Source organism: Salminus brasiliensis, chromosome 3, assembly GCF_030463535.1.
Source record: "Salminus brasiliensis chromosome 3, fSalBra1.hap2, whole genome shotgun sequence".
Lineage (NCBI taxonomy): Eukaryota > Metazoa > Chordata > Actinopteri > Characiformes > Bryconidae > Salminus > Salminus brasiliensis.
The window spans coordinates 24,269,043-24,288,834 of NC_132880.1; the positions used below are offsets into that span (position 1 = coordinate 24,269,043).

Below are 19,792 nucleotides of genomic sequence, written 5' to 3' on the forward strand. Positions count from 1 at the left end.
CCTCCTCCCCCACTGAGAAAAAGGAAGCGCTCAGTGTTGGGCTATTAGCATTAGCTGCTCTGAACCCAGCAGCCTTCACAAGTCATATCTGCTGGCCTGCCGTGCTGGACGTTTACCAGCATCTCAAATGCCTTTATTGAGGTTATGGAGATTATCTCCAGTGTCACGAATACGATGTTCATTTGTGTCTCATGTTTTCAGTCGTATTATACAGACTTGTTTCAGTCTATTTTCTCTTAACCTTTTAGGAACGAACGAACATCAACACTTCCCGTTTACGACAGTTGGCGGTGTTCCTGAGCTGGTCACTCAGTTGGGAGGTCATACACTGGATGTGTCCACAGAAAATAACAGATTAATTAACAGATGTCAAACATCTCATCCTGCCCATATTTGATGAGTGGTAGCTCAAGGTTTGAAGAGTGAGACAATGTATAAGGCTTGGAAATCTGATTCAGCTAAGGATAAATATTGAGCTTTATTTACCAACCATTCATAAGAGAAAACCCACTTACACAGTTCTAATAAGGGTTCTAATAAGGTAATTATATAATTTAAATAAATAAATAGTTGATATATGTATATATATATATATATATATATATATATATATATATATATATATATATATATATATATATTTAGTGTCTTAATGTACAATAATAATACAATACACTCTCCACATACTGTGAGATATGCAGTGATATCAGAGCAGAGTTATATTAGTGTGAGGAGTGGGCGAGGAAGGTCACTGGCTGCTGAAATAAGTTTACCCTTATGAATTGAATTGAAATATGAATTGAAGTTCTTGTAACTCTAGGCTCAGTCATTGAAGGGTAAACTTAAATGGTAAATAGTCACAGTCAATATATAAATCAAATCAAATCTATATTTATTTACATATTGAACTAATAAATCGGACACTAAAGACAACAATTTTATTATTGGTTATGATATTTTGTATCACTGTATCATCAATCAACTGTGAAGAAGCAGATCACAGACACCAAACACTCCCTGACTGTGTACATTACGTTTTAACCTCATTAGTGTTCTTGTTTTTGATCTGTACAGTAGGTACAGCCACATCACACCTCACACACTATCCACTTCTTAAATCTTCCTGATGGAGTGTGTGTGTGTGTGTGGAAGTGACTATGCGGGAATACTGTAGAGAGACAGTGGAGCTTGTCATGGCTCTCTCTCTTTCTCTCTCTCTTTCTCGCTCTCTCTCCCTCTCTCTCTCCTCTGAATCCTCTTTCTCTTATCAGGCCTGCCCAGGCCTCCATCGGCCTCTCCCCACTCTGACAGGAGCAACAACAATACCCCAGCGATACCACAGCGCTTCAGAGAGAAACCTGCCACGGGCACAGATTACCCATGACACACACACACACACACACACACACACACACACACACACATACATACACACACACACGCTATTTCTTTTTCTCTCTCTCTCTCTCTCTCTCTCCCTCTCTCTTTCTGAGACGTACAAAACGGCATGAAAAGCGGCACACTCTATTCCCCCTCCAACCTAAAACTTCCAAACTGGACACTGAAACAGGCATTGTGCTCCCTCTTCTACTCCTGTTCTCCTCAACCTGTTCTTTCCTTTCCTCTGTTCCCTCCACAAACGATCCCTGATGCTCGTCATAGTGGGCTCCTTAAACCTTAGAGGGTCCTTATCCTACTCTCATTTTCCCTGCATTCGTTTTTCAGGATTATGCACCCAAATGTAGTCAGAATTCATTGCAACCTCTCTTCATCCCTTATAATAAAACAGGCTGCTTTTGTCACTGTGCCTTTTAAGATGTAAATGAGCTCCATTCTGATTGGCTTCATCCAACGTTCTGTTCTCTATAATTGCAGCCAGACAAAGCAATTGTGCTTTTTAAAAACAGGTGTCCCCAAACGAATGACCCATTATTTACCCCTCAGGACTCACAGGAAACGGGGTAGACAGAAAAAAAAGTCTTACAGCATCATTTCCTCCTGTGGCTGTTTCTATTTTTCCTGGGAACGGCCCCCACATGGTGCCCGGGGGAAGCACCTGACGAGAACGAAGGCTTTTTTCCCCTCCGTCACTGACCACCTCCAACTCTCCTGAAAGAAAAAAAGACACACACGGAGTTACGACACACACACACACACACACACACACACACACACATCGAGTTCTGGATTACAGCAGCTCAGCCTGTCTCACACTCTAACCTTAAAGGAGTAGTTTGCTGAAAGGTCAAATGAACATGACTGATGACCTCAATCTCATCTCTTTAAACACACGCCCTTAACCCGTCCCTCAGACAAATGGATGTGCTTTAGAACACGGTATGACCTACTGTTGTCTATAAACACAAACCCTCAAACCCTGCCCATCACCACCAACACACCACCCTTGCTGCGAAGCATGGTGGTGGCAGCGTCAATGTACGTCCGTAAGAGTAGTCATAGGTGTCTTGGTGGCCTTGGTGGTGGACTTTTTTGGTACCCACCCCTTGACTTATCATCTTTAATAACCTTCAAGATCCTTGGTTCTTTTGTCTTCAAGGTGTATCTGTAAGCAAGGATACTGATTAACCAGTGACTGGAGCTTCCAGACAGGTGTCTTTATACTACAGTCACACGCTGTGATCTCCATTTTACTAACTGTGAGACTACTGCCTGGACCTCTGCTGAATTAGGTCAGTCACTTTAAAGGGGGTGTATATTACTTACTTTAGGTTATATATTTTTACTGAATTGACATTCCATGTCATTTTTAGTTTGGCATTGAAGAGTTTTAATAAAAATGTTTTTCAATAAATAGTTTGTTTTCGCTATATACATTTGTGAAATGAATCACAATAGAGCAGTGTTAGATAGCCCAGCTATCAGTGCTATGCGTTCATTTTTCCACACTTTTGATATACTTGCTGTAATCTAAAAATATTGCATCGAAATGTGTCAGACAATTGTAAAAGACTGTAGCTTATCTAAAAAAATGATCTGTGAAGAGTATTGTAAAATGTTTTGTAAAATAAATTTCTTTATTTACCCCAGACAACTAAACAGGCTATTTCTGGATGCTGTGTCTTTAAGAAGGATACTGGTATGTGATTGGCTGCCCTGCATTGTACGAATTAAAAAAATAAAACTGTCCGGGATAAAGAATTTCTTATAATTTCAGCAGAAATGGGCGGGGCTAACGCACAGTGGGTCGACACTGGGGTTTTTGTGACATCACAGAAACATTGATTTAAAAAACAAGCCCCTTTTTGGCCCTTTAAGAGACATTTCCAGTGCTTATTGTCAATGCTAAATGATGACGTGACTCACTAACCTGGATAAACATCAACTTTTGATTCCTGAAAGGTCTGAAAACCTCCACACACACACACACACACACATCAGCGCAGCAAACAGCTCCTTCAGCTCCTGCAGTCAATTAGCAGATCATAAACTGCAGAGAGATTCTCTCTACCCTGGATGACCTGCTTGTCTCTTTGATTAGGCTTTAGCCCTCTACGCTCTGACAAGCCTCAGATAAGGTGCATTAAGCCTCTCTCTATATCTCTCTACTCTCTCTCCCTCTCTCGTGTTCTCCCTCTCCCGCTCCCAGCCCTCTCCGTTTCTCTCTTTCTCTTCCCTCTCCTGCTCTTTGTCTCTCCTTTCCTTTCCCTTCTCTATATTTAGCTCTCTCTCTCCTTTCTTTCTCACTTTTCCCCTCTCATTCTTTTCTTTCTCTCTGTCTTTCTCCTCTGTTTCTCTCTCCCTCTCTCCTTCAGCTGCAGATTAAACACACACCTCTCTCGAAAGGTCGCAGCAGGAGAGAGCCAGAGTTCAAATAGGAGCTTCTTCTTTTATATCTATACACATTATTAGACAAAAGTTTTGGGACTACTACTCATTCATCGTTCAGAATGAAGGGGATTAAAACCAGCTTATGCTGCTTCTGTTGGAGTAACTATCTCTACAGTCCAGCATTGCTGTGAGGATTTGACTGCATTCAGCATTCACAAGAGTGTTACTGAGTTCAGGATGTTGGATAATCACCAGCCCACCTCATCCCTTACTCCCCAACTCATCCCTAAAGTGCTGGATGGAGCACCGATCATCATTGCAGAGAACACAGCTCCGCTGCTCCACAGCTCAATTATACCCCTCTAGCCCACGTCTGCCATTAGGCAAAAGGTTTCATGTTTATCTGCTCCAGACAGTCTTATTCTATTGGCAGTACCTCTCTACAAGGACTGTAATTATATATGATTACAGTCCTGGAAATCTGGAAACCTTTATGATCAGACTCCAAACCGATCATAAAGAATAACACTGCAGTAACGTCCTGCAGAAGTGCTTCCTAGAGTGTTGCCAGGTGGGCAGTTGCTGCTATGCTGCTCTCGTGGTTACTAGGCAGTGTTGCTTGGCAATGAAGTATATATGAAACAGAGGGGGGTTATCTTTGAGATTTTACAGCTCCATAAAGTTCCATAAAACTAGAGAGAGAGAGAGAGAGACATAGACAACATGAAGTGTGTACTGTACCTAATCTACTCTGCTTCTCTCTCTCTCTACCCTCTCTCTTTCTTCACTCTCCCTTTTTTCTTTGTCTCTCTCTCTCTCTCTCTCTCTCTCTCTCTGTCCTTTGTTTTCCTCTTTGTCTCTCTCTCTTTCTCCCTCTTCACTCTGTCTTTCTCCCTTTCCTCTTTTTCTTCCTCTCATGCCCCTACGCTCTCCCTCTGTCTCCAACCCCTTGGCCCACCATTCCTTCTTCCATCTCCTGCCTTACTCTCTCTCTCTGCCTCCTTCTCTCTCTCTCTCTCTCTCAGTGGTCTAATCTGTGAAGGACTTAAAGGACCTTATCTCCAGGCTCTCCTGCTTCATTTCATGCTTGATTTACTTTAATTTGTCTGATAGGGCACAAGGATTTGGAGCTGGCCCATCTCTGGCTTGGGTGACGAGCGGAAGGAGGGGGGAAAAAAAGCCACTCTGATATTTCTCTGCCACATTGTCGTGGGTTTTTGACTTCTCTCTCCGCTGTGATTTCCTGGAGTGTGAGGGAGAGATGGAGCGAGCGAGAGAGAGAGAGAGAGAGAGAGTGGTGTGGCAGCCCGTTTGAGCGTGTTTGGAGTCAAGCAGCCAGAGAAGAAAAGGATTGTGGGAGTGTGGAGCGATGGAGTGATGCACTCGTCCGCTGACCGGTCGGGTCAGGGGCTTCAATTCAGCACCCGCAGCCCGCGGCACACGCTAACATCACTCAAAACCAGAGGCCGCCTTTAAAGGCCAATATCACTACAGTGTAAACACTGTACACACACCGTTTACCACCCAGATCATACACACCACCATGTGCTTCCACTCACTGGCCACTTTATTAGAAACCCCTACCGTGTGCTTCCACTCACTGGCTGCTTTATTCGAAAAAACAAACATGGCCGGCTACAGGGTAGGGGTTTCTAATAAAGTGGCCAGCTAATTAGTAGGGGTTTCAAATAAAGTGGCCAGTAACAAAGTAGAGGTTTCTAATAAAGTGGCCAGCTGCAGAGAAGGGGTTTCTAATAAAGTGACCAGCTGCAGAGAAGGGGTTTCTAATAAAGTGGCCAGCTAATGAGTAGGGGTTTCTTATAAAGTGGCCAGCTACAGAGTAGGGATTTCTAATAAAGTGGCCAGCTAATGAGTAGGGGTTTCTAATAAAGTGGCCAGTAACAAAGTAGAGGTTTCTAATAAAGTGGCCAGCTGCAGAGAAGGGGGTTCTAATAAAGTAGCCAGCTACAGAGTAGGGGTTTCTAATAAAGTGGCCAGCTAATGAGTAGGGGTTTCTAATAAAGTGGCCAGTAACAAAGTAGAGGTTTCTAATAAAGTGGCCAGTTGCAGAGAAGGGGTTTCTAATAAAGTGGCCAGCTGCAGAGAAGGGGGTTCTAATAAAGTGGCCAGCTAATGAGTAGGGGTTTCTTATAAAGTGGCCAGCTACAGAGTAGGGATTTCTAATAAAGTGGCCAGCTAATGAGTAGGGGTTTCTAATAAAGTGGCCAGTAACAAAGTAGAGGTTTCTTATAAAGTGGCCAGCTACAGAGTAGGGGTTTCTAATAAAGTGGCCAGCTAATGAGTAGGGGTTTCTAATAAAGTGGCCAGTAACAAAGTAGAGGTTTCTAATAAAGTGGCCAGCTGCAGAGAAGGGGGTTCTAATAAAGTGGCCAGCTGCAGAGAAGGGGTTTCTAATAAAGTGGCCAGCTGCAGAGAAGGGGGTTCTAATAAAGTGGCCAGCTACAGAGTAGGGGTTTCTAATAAAGTGGCCAGCTGCAGGGTAGGGGTTTCTAATAAAGTGGCCAGCTACAGAGTAGGGGTTTCTAATAAAGTGGCCAGCTGCAGGGTAGGGGTTTCTAATAAAGTGGGCAGCTAATGAGTAGGGGTTTCTAATAAAGTTGCCAGTAACAAAGTAGGGGTTTCTAATAAAGTGGCCAGCTAATGAGTAGGGGTTTCTTATAAAGTGGCCAGCTATATAGTACGTGTTTCTATGTGAGCGGATGAGTGAAAGTGTCCAGTGAATGTATCGTGATCAGACTCTATCAGGGGTTTATGGAACTCAGAACCACTCTGAATCTCTCCTTCTGTTTATACCGGATTAAAGCGCTTGATTTTCAACCCCCCCCACCTCCCCTCCAAAAAAAAAAAAAAAATCAAAGTGGCATAATGAATTCAGTGAAAGGCAGGGGGGCTTTTTATTTGGCAGAGTGTAAATTCTGCAGCTCAGTCAGTCACCCCCTCCCTGCGCCGAAGCAACTCCAAACATGAGTGCGCTGAAATTCCCCTCCTAGCAGGCTGCGCTAAGCGGCGGGGTGTGTGTGCGCGCGGCTGATAAACAGAATGATGATCCAGCAACACGTCTTTATCCGCCCCGCTCCGCTTTAATTAACGCCGGCTTGTTTGTTGAAAAGATGATTAATATGCCAGGGAAAACGGCCTAATTGAATACCGAAACAACCCACACAATCAGGGAGGAACACACTGTTTTGTTTGGTGTAGATTAGCCCTTTTATCAATATCATTATTTATATTATTATTATTATTATTATCATTAGGTGGTATTTTAATTCAGCTGACAGACCACCCCCCCCTCACCACTGTGAGCCGTATGGGGGGGGGGTGGATGTATATCACACACTGAATTATCCCCCTGAGTGTGCGTGTAAGTTTATATGTCGCGGGACCACAGGCACTGAGACGGTTCTCTGGTCTGCTCTGGATGTTCACTGAACTCTTTACAGGGGAGTTTATTGGAGAAGGTGGAGGGGGGGGGGTTATTAAAGTCAATCAGCCAAGACGTGTTTGGTGTCTGAAGTTTGCTTCGTTAGTTTTACTTCAAAGCTAAAGTAGCTAACAAGCAATGGAAGCGTATGAGCACCAATTAGCATCATACCATGCACTGCTTAGCATAAATTCAGTGGCTGAATGTAAATGATAACTCATAGTGGGGTCTGGTGCCAGATTCACGTTGACCGATTTCTTTAGGGTGATGATGACAGAAACCAGGGGTCACCATGACAACACAAATGTAGCCATGTCTATTTACTTTTATTTCCCTATAACTTTCACCTGGCTATGTTCTTCGCGGAGGTGGAGCAAAGCAGGGCAATCGTGGGCGCTCCTGGTTGGAGATGCCGTACCTACATGCCTTGGCAGATGAATACATTTGGGGTAAGCAAGAGGCAAGCAGGGGGGTGGCGGCGGCGGCAGGGACGGCTGAATGCACAGGCTTAACTTGACTGAAGCCTAAGGGCCCCAAGTCCACGAATGTTTTGTGCTAAAGACCAAATGCTTGGTTGTGCAAGACCACTAGGGGTGCCAGTCCAGGCCCTGGATCCATATTTTGAAAGTGTCTGCTATTTTAGGGCAGATCCAGTTCTGATCCAAGGGCTGGGCATTTTTTTTTTTTTTTGCGCCATGGCTGGGACTTTCTATAGATTTGTGGCTTATTCTTGTCTCAAAAGTATATACAATCATGTATGTTATGAAGGCTTGCTTGGCCCCACAACATTACACGTGAAACGAAGGCATCAGACTGCATGAAAACAGCTGCAGAATGGAAACAGTGTTTATAGAGTTAGAGTTTGTGATGCATCACAATGTTGCTTCGTCAGTTTTACTTAAAGAGTAGCTAGAGTAGCTAACAAGCAAGCTTATGAACACCAATTAGCAGCATACCTGTTGCTTTAGAGTACGTCTCTGTACAGTGGTTTTACAGCATGTGTGGAAATGTAGGATGAATACCAAATACCAAATGACAGTGTGAATACCGTCACACTGCCCAGCACCACCGGAGCCTTTGCTTTTCAAGAAGAGCGCCCTCTGGTGTCCTCAATGCGCCATTAACAGACATTATTCTAAGCCTGCAGCAGTGAGGAGCGTTCTCAGAGGGTACGGTAAACTGTCTATAAAAATAAGCAATTTCATATCAATAGTTGACAAAATACAGAAGACATACACACACACACACACAAAGGTGATTTGACTGCAGTGTTTAAAAGGAGCTGGCAGCTGAATGGTTCAGGGAGGTGCATCAGACCTGATTGTTTAATATTAAACATTATAAAAGGCTCATAAATAAATCAGTCTACTGTCTACTGTACTTTTTTCATATCAGGAAGCAAAAACTGGATCGGAACATCCTTTATTAGCAGTGGTGCTCAAAGGCAGTCAGTCAATGAGCTGACGGTCTGTGTATTTTCTGGATGCAGGGTGTTGCCTGGTGTATGGTTTGATTACTCCACATCAGTTTGGAAGGGAACTCAGCTGGGTCGCGTCGCGGTATGCTGGTTTTTCAGATTATAATTGGACCAATAGAGTTGGTCAACGTGCTTGTAAATTTGAGCCTATTTGATTTATTGCCAAACTGTGGCTTTAAGGTTCATTTTGTACAACAGCGATGCAAATAAATAACAGTAATCTATTATGCCAACAGACGGGAAAGTGAAGCTGTGCTGAGTGAGAATAGCAGGATAACAGCCCACACTGCTCCAGATAAAACCATACGCCCCTTCATCTCTCTCTCTCTCTCTCTCTCTCTCTCTCTCTCTCTCTCTCTCCCTCTCTCTGGTCAATGCTGGTTTACATGTGTTGTGGTTTGTGTGAAGGCTTCATAAGCTCAATCGGCAGGTCTTTGATGTGTGTGTGCTGCAGCTGGAATGAGTTTGTATTGTTCCAGGGATTTCTCTAATCCACTACACACACACTCACACTGTCAGACTGTCATTAACGGGGGTTCTGCCCCCACAGCCCCTCTGCATCTGCTTCTCTCCTTTCATTCCTCCCCCTTAGTCTCTCCCTTCGCTTCTCTGTCGACACATCGGCAGAATCTCGACCTCTCTCTCCATCTCTCGGTCCCTTTCTCTCTAGTTCTCAGTCTTTGAGTCTGTGTCACACTCTCTCACGTTTTCCTCCCTCATTCTCTCTATGTGAGATGTAACCGTGTGTTCTGGGTTACTGGTGTGGAGTGTGTTATGATTGTGTGGTGTAACGGGTTGGTGTGTAGAGTGTGTTACGGGTCAGTGGTATAACAGTGTGGACTGTGTTACGGGTTAGTGGTGTAACAGTGTAGAGTGTGTTACGGGTTGGTGGTATAACAGTGTGGACTGTGTTATGGGTCAGTGGTGTAACAGTGTGGACTGTGTTACGGGTCAGTGGTATAACAGTGTGGACTGTGTTATGGGTCAGTGGTGTAACAGTGTGTAGTGTGTTATGGGTTGGAGGTGAAACAGTGTGGACTGTGTTGCAGGTCAGTGGTGCAACAGTGTGGACTGTGTTGCAGGTCAGTGGTATAACAGTGTGAACTGTTATACCACTGGTCAGTGGTATAACAGTGTAGAGTGTGGTACAGGTCAGTGGTATAACAGTGTAGAGTGTGTTACGGGTCAGTGGTATAACAGTGTAGAGTGTGTTACGGGTCAGTGGTATAACAGTGTAGAGTGTGTTACGGGTCGGTGGTATAACAGTGTAGAGTGTGTTACGGGTCGGTGGTATAACAGTGTGGAGTGTGTTACGGGTCGGTGGTATAACAGTGTGGAGTGTGTTACGGGTCAGTGGTGTAACAGTGTGGACTGTGTTAGGATATGCAGTGTACTGACCACACATTTTGCCTGTCTAACATTTATTCTTTACAGACTCCTGAAAATACAGCTGCTGTAAATAAAGGCAGGTCTAATAAGTGGTGTAACAGTGTTGAATGTGTAATAATGACCATAGTTATACATTTGTAACCTTTCATGTGCTTTAGCCATTGCAGTGTGAAACCAAATACACTAAATCAAAAACATATGGCAACACAAAAACCCAAACTCTGGTGCGAACTTTAGCAAAAGTTATGAAAAAAAAAACAGGCTAATGATTCTAATTGTGAACTACCAGATGATGTCCTAAAAGGCCTCCACCAAACAAGACCCCTAAATACTGGTGCTCTGTTGATATATTTGCAGGACCTAATTATCACCAGACATGATCAGAGATCTGATAATTGTGTATCGACGGTCGAGACCTTCTTCAGAACCACCTTCGATTTCATAACCAAGTGAAGTGATGCTGAAGGATGTGTACGAACTAATCTATGAAACTATGTTGCTCACTGTTGGCAGCTAATCCTGATCATTTTACTGTAGCTCCAGCTATGAGTTCCGCGCACACACACACACACACATGCACACCCACCCTACACAAGTGGCATAATTAGGGCTTTGGGCTCATACATTTCAGAAGAGCAGGCAAAAAAATCATTTTTTCTGATCAGATAAGAGCGCACTGAGGCTCATTATTGTTAGAATGACTCTCTATCTCCGCTAATCATGTTTTGCTGGAAGATAGGAGCGAGAGAGATAGAGCGAGAAAGAGAGAGAGAGAGAGAGAGAGAGACATGCTGAATGTCAGTGCTCAGTGTATCTCCACACCAGACAATGGCGACAAATAGCCGTGATGAGATATGAAGCAGATAAGGACCATATCTCTCTCTCTCTCTCTCTCTCTCTCTCTCTCTCTCGGATGGTTTCTTTTTGGCTGTGGATAGAGTCAGTAACGCTGCAGTGAAAAAAAATACAGGCTTAATAAGCAACGTAATAAGCAATGCAGTAGAGCGCTGAGGGGAACACAGACATGAAAGCCTTGGTTGAACTTCTGAATGCATTTCGGAGAAAGCATTAACCCTTTAACTTTCTATAAAGGAGCCTAAAGCACATTTAAACAGCTTGGTACTTAATGACACTTCATCATCATCATCATCATTATTTTTAAGGCCCACTTTCAAATGTGCTATTGAAATCCGCTACATATCTGACATTGGATAATATGAAAGCTCTAGCGAAAGTTCATCCAGGAGACCCTAATGCAGTGTCCCCTTTCTTCAGCCAATCACCAGCCTCCACCTATAGACACCAGACATGTCTGGACTGATCTACTCGGCTTGTGAATCACAGCCTTAGTCTCTTTCTGAGTGGAAGAGATCAATTTAAGGGGTTAACTGTACTGGCGAGGACATGTACATTGAGTCAGGTTGTGGATTAGCGTGTCCGAGGCAGGTGCTTCCACTGAGCCAGCAGAACAATAACTTACTCGGGCCGTCCCATTCCTCTGACTCCGGCGGGCTGGACTGAACCCTGTCCTCTCCTCCTTCGCTCTCCTCCTGCCCGGTCTCCTGACCTCCACACACATCACCTGTCCGAAACAGAGTTTCGCAGTTTAGTCGCTTCACCATGATTCAGTTTGTTTTAGTAAGATTAAATGAAATTATTTCTCAAATATGAATATTATATAAACAAATAGCATATATATGTTGTATATATACACTATAGTATGTATTGTCCCTTTTTAGTTAGTGGTCAATTGTTTGAACCCTGGAGCTGCTCTGTACACTGTTTAAATAGCTCTGGATTAATAGATTAATAAAAATGCTCCAAATAACTTGGAATAAATTATTATTCTACATTGAGAATATTTCTGTCTTCTCCTGTAAAGTCATGATTTGGGATTTATTTAATTGGACAGCAATAATGTGTGCCCCTACTAAAAAACCAACGACTGGTAAACGATGAGATGGTCTAGATGTGGATTCCTTTTACATTGAAGGAGGTAAGAAATTAGCACAATTGGGAAAGAGAAACATGGCCGTAGCTCCTCCTCCTAAACAAACGTCTTATAAACGTCCAGACTGAGAAAAATCTAGACTGAGAAAAATCCAGAAGATCCGGTTGGACTGTAGCCACCCAGCACACGGCCTGTTCACCTTACTTCCATCAGGCAGGAGGTACCACAGCATCCAGGCCAGAACAAACCGGCTAATGAACAGTTTCTACCCACAAGCCATCAGGTTCCTGAACAAGCTGTGAATCTTTCACCAACACCACTGCACTCGGTCACTTAATAACAGATATAATACTATATATATCACTGCTATGAACAACATCACTAAGTCACTTTATATAACAGGAAAACATAAACATACATATTTATATTTAGCTCCACTCTCTTTCAGACTATACCTGTGTCATAAATGTACATATCAGAGAATTTCTACAGATCCCTCCTGTCTTTGTATATTCTGTATTTTGTGTGTATTTTGTATTTATTTAATATAATTGTTATATAACTTATTTATATAACGTACTTAACTACTTTAATATGTTTAGTATGTATATAGTTTTGTCCTCCTGTAGAGCTTTTCAGCAAGCATTTCAATGCATAAATGTCCTGACATGTTGTCCAAATGACAAATAAACCTGAAACTTGAAACTTGAAACCTTAAATGGTGACTGTCATGGTGCGATGTCAAGGTTTCCTTATTTCAGGAAAGTTTCTGCGAGTGTTCAAGTACAAATACCTCATGTATGGTTGTACTGTCTGACACCATAATAATAATAATAATAATAATAATATGCTGAGGGCATGGTCTAAACTTACAATATCTTAAATAACAGATGGCTGTGTCACAGATGGCTCACTTAGCTCGGGTAACCGTTCACAGTGCTGCTATTGGAACACTGAAATTTCCAGGGCCGTTTCCCATGAGCGTTTTAGCGCTAAGACCATAGTAACGGGTAGAGAGAGTGTTCAGTGTGATGCTCACTCTACCAATCATTAAAAATGATCTTTCTCCTAAGATGCTTTCAAGAAAACCCAGAATGCACTTTAGAGCCGCTTTGGCTTTGCCGAAACAGCGAAGAAAAACAAACGAGTCCCAATTAGAATTCCTTGGAGTACGTCTCTGTTTCTGACAAAGCCAAACTAAATCTAAACACGGGGCTTTTAACTGGAACTGTGGCCTTCCTGATTATTGGAGAATCCCTCAATTAGAGTTCCATCCAGCACATTCCTCCTTCCTCTCTAGAGAAAATGATGAAACTCAGGGGGGAGCGCGCCAGTGAGCGAGAGAGAATAAGAAAGAAAGAGAGAAAGAAAGAGAGAGAGAGAGACGTCCCAGGACCCACCTTGATCACAGACTTGTTCTCTTAGTTAAGCCCTGTGACGAAACTTATTGGAAATGTTTAATTACAGTGTAGGAAAAGAAATTAAGCTACAGGATGATTCCTTAATTAAGCCATGATTAAGGATTTTCTGCCTTTGGCTTCGACACTGCGGGCGCGTACACTATTATTAAGCACCGTTTTAGGCCAGAGGAACTGAACCTCGGCTTTAGCCTCACATTTCTTCCAGAAATGACAAAAAAAAAAAAACACACAGAAGGGAATCCATTTGAAGGAAACCATACAGGCCAGGATGAATTTAAGACTTATTAGGGCTCGGTCATGCATTAGCGTGATTTGTCAGGATGCTCCCAGCCAATCGCAGCCTTTTGTAATACCAGGGCTGTGCCAGGGCTTCATGTATGATCGCAGGCAGGGACTGTATGGGAAGTACAGGATCAGCTAAGTGCAAAAACAGATTACAGTAAAATTGTGCAGCTATTAGCGATGCATTCTTAGGGGGGTTGAGGAGTCCGAAAAGCTCACTTTCAAGGACTACTTCAGAACTTTTCATCTTTACCTGGCGTATCTATATCACACAGCTGAATACCACTGGAAATATTCAGATTCCGAGCCGCTGCCCACAGCCCCAAATAAGGACTTCTGCATTCGTTCGGTTCATGTGTTTGGTTCTTTTCAGTTCTCGGTTCATGATTCAGGTTCATTTGTGTTCATGTTTTATTCAGTGTCTTGTTTCGTGTTGATCCTGTTCATGTGTTTCACCTGGGATCTGGGGGTACTTAAGAAGCCTTGATGCTTAGTTCAACACAGGGAATTGCATGCTTGGAACCTTAAGGTAGCCCGAGAGATTCCCGATATTGCCCACGGTGTGTTTAGGCCAGCTTCTGATCTACATCCTCGTTCATGAGCCGACCACCCGGCCATTCAAGGACTCAGCGAGGCTCGCTCGCTCTCTGCCAAGATATACCAGCGACCTCGCCTATTCAGCTAGGCGACCCGTGCTCATGCAGCAGTGCCAGGATTGGTCGGCCTAGCCGTTCTTGCCAAGTAGCAACAACAACACTCCAATACTCTATAGCATTTAAGTGGTGATTGATTGGTATTAATAGCCCCCAACTGAGCTAAGAACACCACCTCCACCAGCCAGGACATTAATGGATTCATCAGACCAGGCTACATTCTTCCTCCTTCAGCTGTCCAGTTTTAGTGAGCCTGTGCTGAGCCACTGCAGCCTCAGCTTTCTGTTCTTGGCTGTGGCTGACAGAAGTGGAACCTGGAATTCTTCCCACAGCCTTTCTGCCCAAGTCTGTTCTAGTTCTAGAGACTGTAGGAGCAGTTTTAGAAATACTCACACCAGCCCGTCTGGTCACTGAAGTCACATTTGTCCCCATTCTGATGGTTGATGTGAACAATACCTGAAGTCGCTGGACCATATCTACATTTACATTTACATTTAAGGCATTTAGCAGACGCTCTTATCCAGAGCGACTTACAAAAGTGCTTTGCTATTTACCCAAAGAAAAACCTCAGCTAGTTACAATAGACTAATAATTTAATGATACCTCTAAGTTTAGACATTACTAAACACAAGTTAATAAGGAGACCATAGTACTCTGCTATTCGCCCAAGTACTCTCGGAAGAGGTGGGTCTGCCGTTCAGACACCCAGGGGAAGCTCGTTCCACCACTTTGGTGCAGGACAGAAAGAAGCCTGGACGCTTGTCTTCCGTGGATTTTGAGGGATGGCGGGTCGAGCCGAGCCGTACTTGAAGCTGGAAGGGCTCTTGGTGCAGATCGGCTTTTGACCACTGCCATCAAGTATGAAGGGGCTGGTCCTTTCTTGGCTTTGTAGTCTGAGATGACTACTGATGTGTTTTAGGGCATTTTTGGTAGAAATGGTGATTTATCATGGAAGTAGCCATTACATGAATTGTGGCCGTTAAGGGACGCACATGGTCAACAACAATACTTCAATACTCTACAGCATTCAAGTGGTGATTGAGCCAAGAACACCACCTCCACCAGCCAGGACATTACCGGATTCCAAGTACGAAGGGGCTGGTCCGTTCTTGGATTTGTAGGCTAGGTTTTGAAACTGATGCGGGAAGCAGCTACAGGAAGCCAGTGAAGAGAACGCAGGAGTGGAGTCACATGGCTGAATTTAGGATCGTTGTCAGCTACAGATGCAGCGGATAGAGAGGTTGGAGTGTTCCTTTAAGGCGGGCCGACGTAAGGTCTGCCGTTTGTTGTTTTTTTTTTTGCATGGGAACATTTCTTTGACAGCTTGAGTAAAGTCCTACATGAATTCTAAATGTCATTTGAGGCAGGGACAGGCATTGAAAAGTAGTTTATATTATTCCTGGCATTTCCATTACAAGGTTCAAAATGCAATTACGCGATCAAATCGAGGGAAACGATGATGAATATTCAAAAGGTGCGGAAAAAGACCCTCGGAGAGTACACTTCAAAAACAAGGCCGAGCAGAAGCAAAGGGGAGAAATGAGAAAACGAGAGAAAAGCGCAAAATAAAAATTCCAATCTGAAATGAGCCCACCGACACGTTGCGCTGTATTCCTTTACAGAAAGAACAAAAGGAGGAACAGCGTGCGCCGTTCCGCCAATTTGAGACAAAAAAAAAAACGAGAGATTGCTCTTTTGAAGATTCCTAGCTGCCAGGCAGAGCAGGTAGTGTATTTACACTCCCATTTTTCTTTTTTTCTTTTTTTTTTTTTACCCATCCCAAACTTTTGAAGGCACTGGAGGTGAGGGAAAGTGGGGATAGTGAAAAGCGGAGCCATTTCAAAGAGGAGATTCATCATTTACGAAGAAGAAAAGCAGAACGTTTGGGAGGCGAGTGAATGTTTTAAGCAGCCATGGGCCTGATGGCTTCGGCGTCAGCATCGTGACCTCCAGTGTGGCCAGGAGAAACGCAGCATAATTGAATTTCAGTTCAAAGAGCCCATGCTTTCAGCTCGGGTTGCGGGCCGGACCCCCAGGGCGCGCGCCAGAGACCCTGTTATTATTTACTATGACCAATAACCCTGTTAGTAATATATAGGATGTTGCCTTTAAAATTGTGTTTTTCACATTTTGCTCCAATCGTCTCCCTTTCGTATTTAAATTGAATTTTGCCGCAACAACAAAAAAAATGCATGCTCTTTCCAGTGAATCGGGGTCCGACTTGGAGCATGCGATGAGAAAAGGCAAGGGGAAAGTGGAAGGGTGCTTTAGAAACCTGGTGCTCCTTTCAGAGGACTGCTTAATAGACAAACTTAGCTGGTTCACTTTGAAGGAGGACCCTCGGACAATTAAAATAAGCACATTATTTGGTCTATATAGAAGAAAACTCTCATTGACCGAATTAGTCAGAATTCTTTGTATCATTCAGTGTTTGAATGTAGTGTAGTATTGTGGGTTGGTGAGAAATTTACAGACTCTGATTTCTTTACAGTCCTTCTTTACCGAGACTTTAACACAAATATAGCCATTTTTTTTTACTATCCAAAACCACCAGTGAACCAGTGAGTTTTTGAAGCAGTGCTGATGATGGTAAAATAAGGGGAAATCTGAAACTGGTCAATCCAAACAACCTAAATAGAAGCCCTTCACCATGAACAAGTTTTAAAAATGGGTTTTTGGACCCAAAGCCTTGTTCAAACTTTAGTACAAACCTTGTCTCAGTCATCAGGCAGAGTATTCATTAGCATTCGGCTTAATATCGTTCTGTGATGTAGGCTTTAGAGACTCTCCAGACTGCTGTGAACTATTCTGACTCAGCGAGTTTGTAGAACTACCCTAAAGTTTCCATCCACAAGTTTACACACATATGTATTATATGCACACGGTTCAATTACCTTTCTTCTTGGAAAAGTCTTCGCCTTTAAAGGGGAAGTTGTCGGGGTCTAAAAGGAAAGGTGTGTGTGTTTCCTCCGGACACACTTCGTTGTCCTTTAGCAGCTCTCTCTCCTCACATACTCCATCCTCACACTCCGTCTGCCCACTCCCAAATACTCCTGAAAAATAAAAAAACATTCACAGCACTTATAATTTACAGGGTAGTTAAACTGTACTTTCCATTTTTTTTATTGAATGATATTCATTTATTATGTCTCTACGTTTAGCTGTATTGGGGGCAGCCATGGCATAAAGGCTACAGAGGTGGGCTTAAGGCCAGAAGGTTGTTGGTTCAATGGTCCAGAGGAATAAGGCGCGAACCACTTTGAGGTTCGACTAGTTCGAATCCTGGTCATGCTGCTAGTCATGCATCATCAGCCGAGGCCCCGAGAGCACAGTTGGCCTTGCTCTCAACCCAGGGTAGGTAGGTAGGCACTTATCTTCCCACAGCACTGGCTGGCTGGAGGAAGCATCGGAGCCGTACAAGTGTGGTAGGGTGTGCATCAGTCTTCCTTCTCTGATTTCTTTACAGTGGTGGTGATGATTTCAACACAAATATAGCCATTTTATTTAGTATCCAAAACCACCAGTGCACCTACATGAGTCTTGAGTGTAATAAGCAATGCTGATGATGGTAAAATAGGGGTACATCTCAAACGGGTAAATCCCAACTTCCTGAATAGAAGCCCGGCTGGTTGCACACGGTTCTCCCAGTGTGAGGAGCAATGCATGTGATGGGAAATATATGTATGGGCTGGGTAATCGTGGATCCAAACTGGGCAGAAAATAATCGGAAATAAAAGGGGGGTGAAGGAACTGCACCTTCTCCTCTCTCCTCAGTAGGCACCAAAGGGACCTCCACTCTCAAAAATAACTGTGCTACACAGGGTTCTTTGAGCAAATCTATAAAAGAAACATTTCATCCCATGAGGTTCTTGAAACCGAATCACACTCGCACATCTCTTTTACAGAGAACGGTTTCTTAGGGAAGCAAAAGTGGTTCTGCAGAATTGCTCACAAAACCCTTTGTAGCACCTTTATTTTTTACAGTGTAACCCCTAGTTGTTCTCAGGGTGCTGAAGTGGCTGCTCTTCACCCTGGGTGAATTAATTAATTAATTAACCATTCAATTAATTAATTATTCTAGAACAAATGAATGATTCGAATGGTTTAACTGGGCTTGATCACTGATTTGAACTGATGTCTGATGCATTTCTATATATAGGGTGACTAAACTAAGTTGGCGGTCTACAGCAGAAGTAAAGGAGGATTCAACAGCCTTAGGTTATGTCTGCTCGCAGATAACTCTCTCTCGTTCACACACACACACACAGCATAAGCTGCATGGTTTTGAAGGTAGAAAGAAAGCAGAACACACTCCTCATTAATTTGCCTTATCAGCCGGCACAATGTTGATTTTTCATTTGCTGGCCATGCCTTTGGGTTGTACACTCGCGCAATCACACAGTTCATTTTTCTCTGTTTGATTAATTTCCCTCCTCAAAAAAAAATAAAAAAAATAATAATAAAATAAATAAAACCCCTGCGTTCTATCAGCCCGGGTCCCTCTCCCTTCCAGCTGTACACACTCTTTGTTATTTGCATATTAATGTTTTTTTTGCTTAATCAGTCGTGGCGTTTTAGCAGCAAACCTGGAATGAAGCTTCCAGCAAAAATGTTCACCTTTGCTATCGGCTTCAATGCTAACATTAAAATGAACATTAATATCAGCCTGAAAATTCTCGCAAAACGTCAGAGATCAGGGGTGGAAACGCAAACTGCAGAGTTACAAACACACTATCCGAGCATCACCACAGCCGTATAAGACTGACTGTACTGGAGTTTGGGTGTCTGTGTGTTTGTGTGTGTGTGTGTGTGTGTGTGTGTGTGTGTTCATGTACTATTAGCTTTATAAGGACCAAATATCCACACAATGACAAGACAGCAAGAAAACCAAAACTCTTCTGGTTCTCAGTTTTAATCAGGCGGTTCTCAAACTTTTTTTTTTATTTTTTTTTTTAGAAAAGATCAGCGTGAGTAGCAGGATCAGCTTTTGATTATTGAGGTTAAGGCTAGGGAAAGGTGTAGGTTATGGTTAGGGTTGGGTTTGGAATGATTAAGTTAAGGATAGCGTTAAGTGAAGGGTGGGGTTAAGGGGAGGGTTAGGTTCAGAATTATTAGGGTTAATGTTAGGGTGAGGTGTAGGGTGGACTAAGGTTAGGGCTAGGTGAAGGTTGGGGTTAAGGTTATGATTAGGTGAAGGGTGTGGTTAAGGGTATGGTTAGGTAAAGGATGGGGTTAAGGTTATGGTTAGGTTTAGAATTATTAGAGTTAGGGTTAGGTGAAGGGTGGGGTTAAGGCTATGGTTAGGTAAAGGATGGGGTTAAGGTTATGATTAGGTTTAGAATTATTAGAGGTAGGCTTAGGTGAAGGGTGGGGTTAAGGGTATGGTTA

General features: G+C 43.2%; 1 protein-coding gene across 1 annotated transcript in view; it reads right to left on the bottom strand.

Moving 5' to 3' along the window:
• The window catches only part of zfpm2b (zinc finger protein, FOG family member 2b), a 67,152-nt gene that overhangs the window by 24,210 nt on the left and 23,150 nt on the right, over positions 1–19,792 (bottom strand). Inside the window, exons 2-4 of the mRNA XM_072674700.1 lie at positions 17,299–17,457; positions 11,578–11,679; positions 1,985–2,109 (exon numbers count right to left, since the gene is read on the bottom strand). Coding sequence (XP_072530801.1) covers positions 1,985–2,109; positions 11,578–11,679; positions 17,299–17,457 — 386 coding nt within the window. The remainder of the gene's footprint in view (positions 1–1,984; positions 2,110–11,577; positions 11,680–17,298; positions 17,458–19,792) is intronic.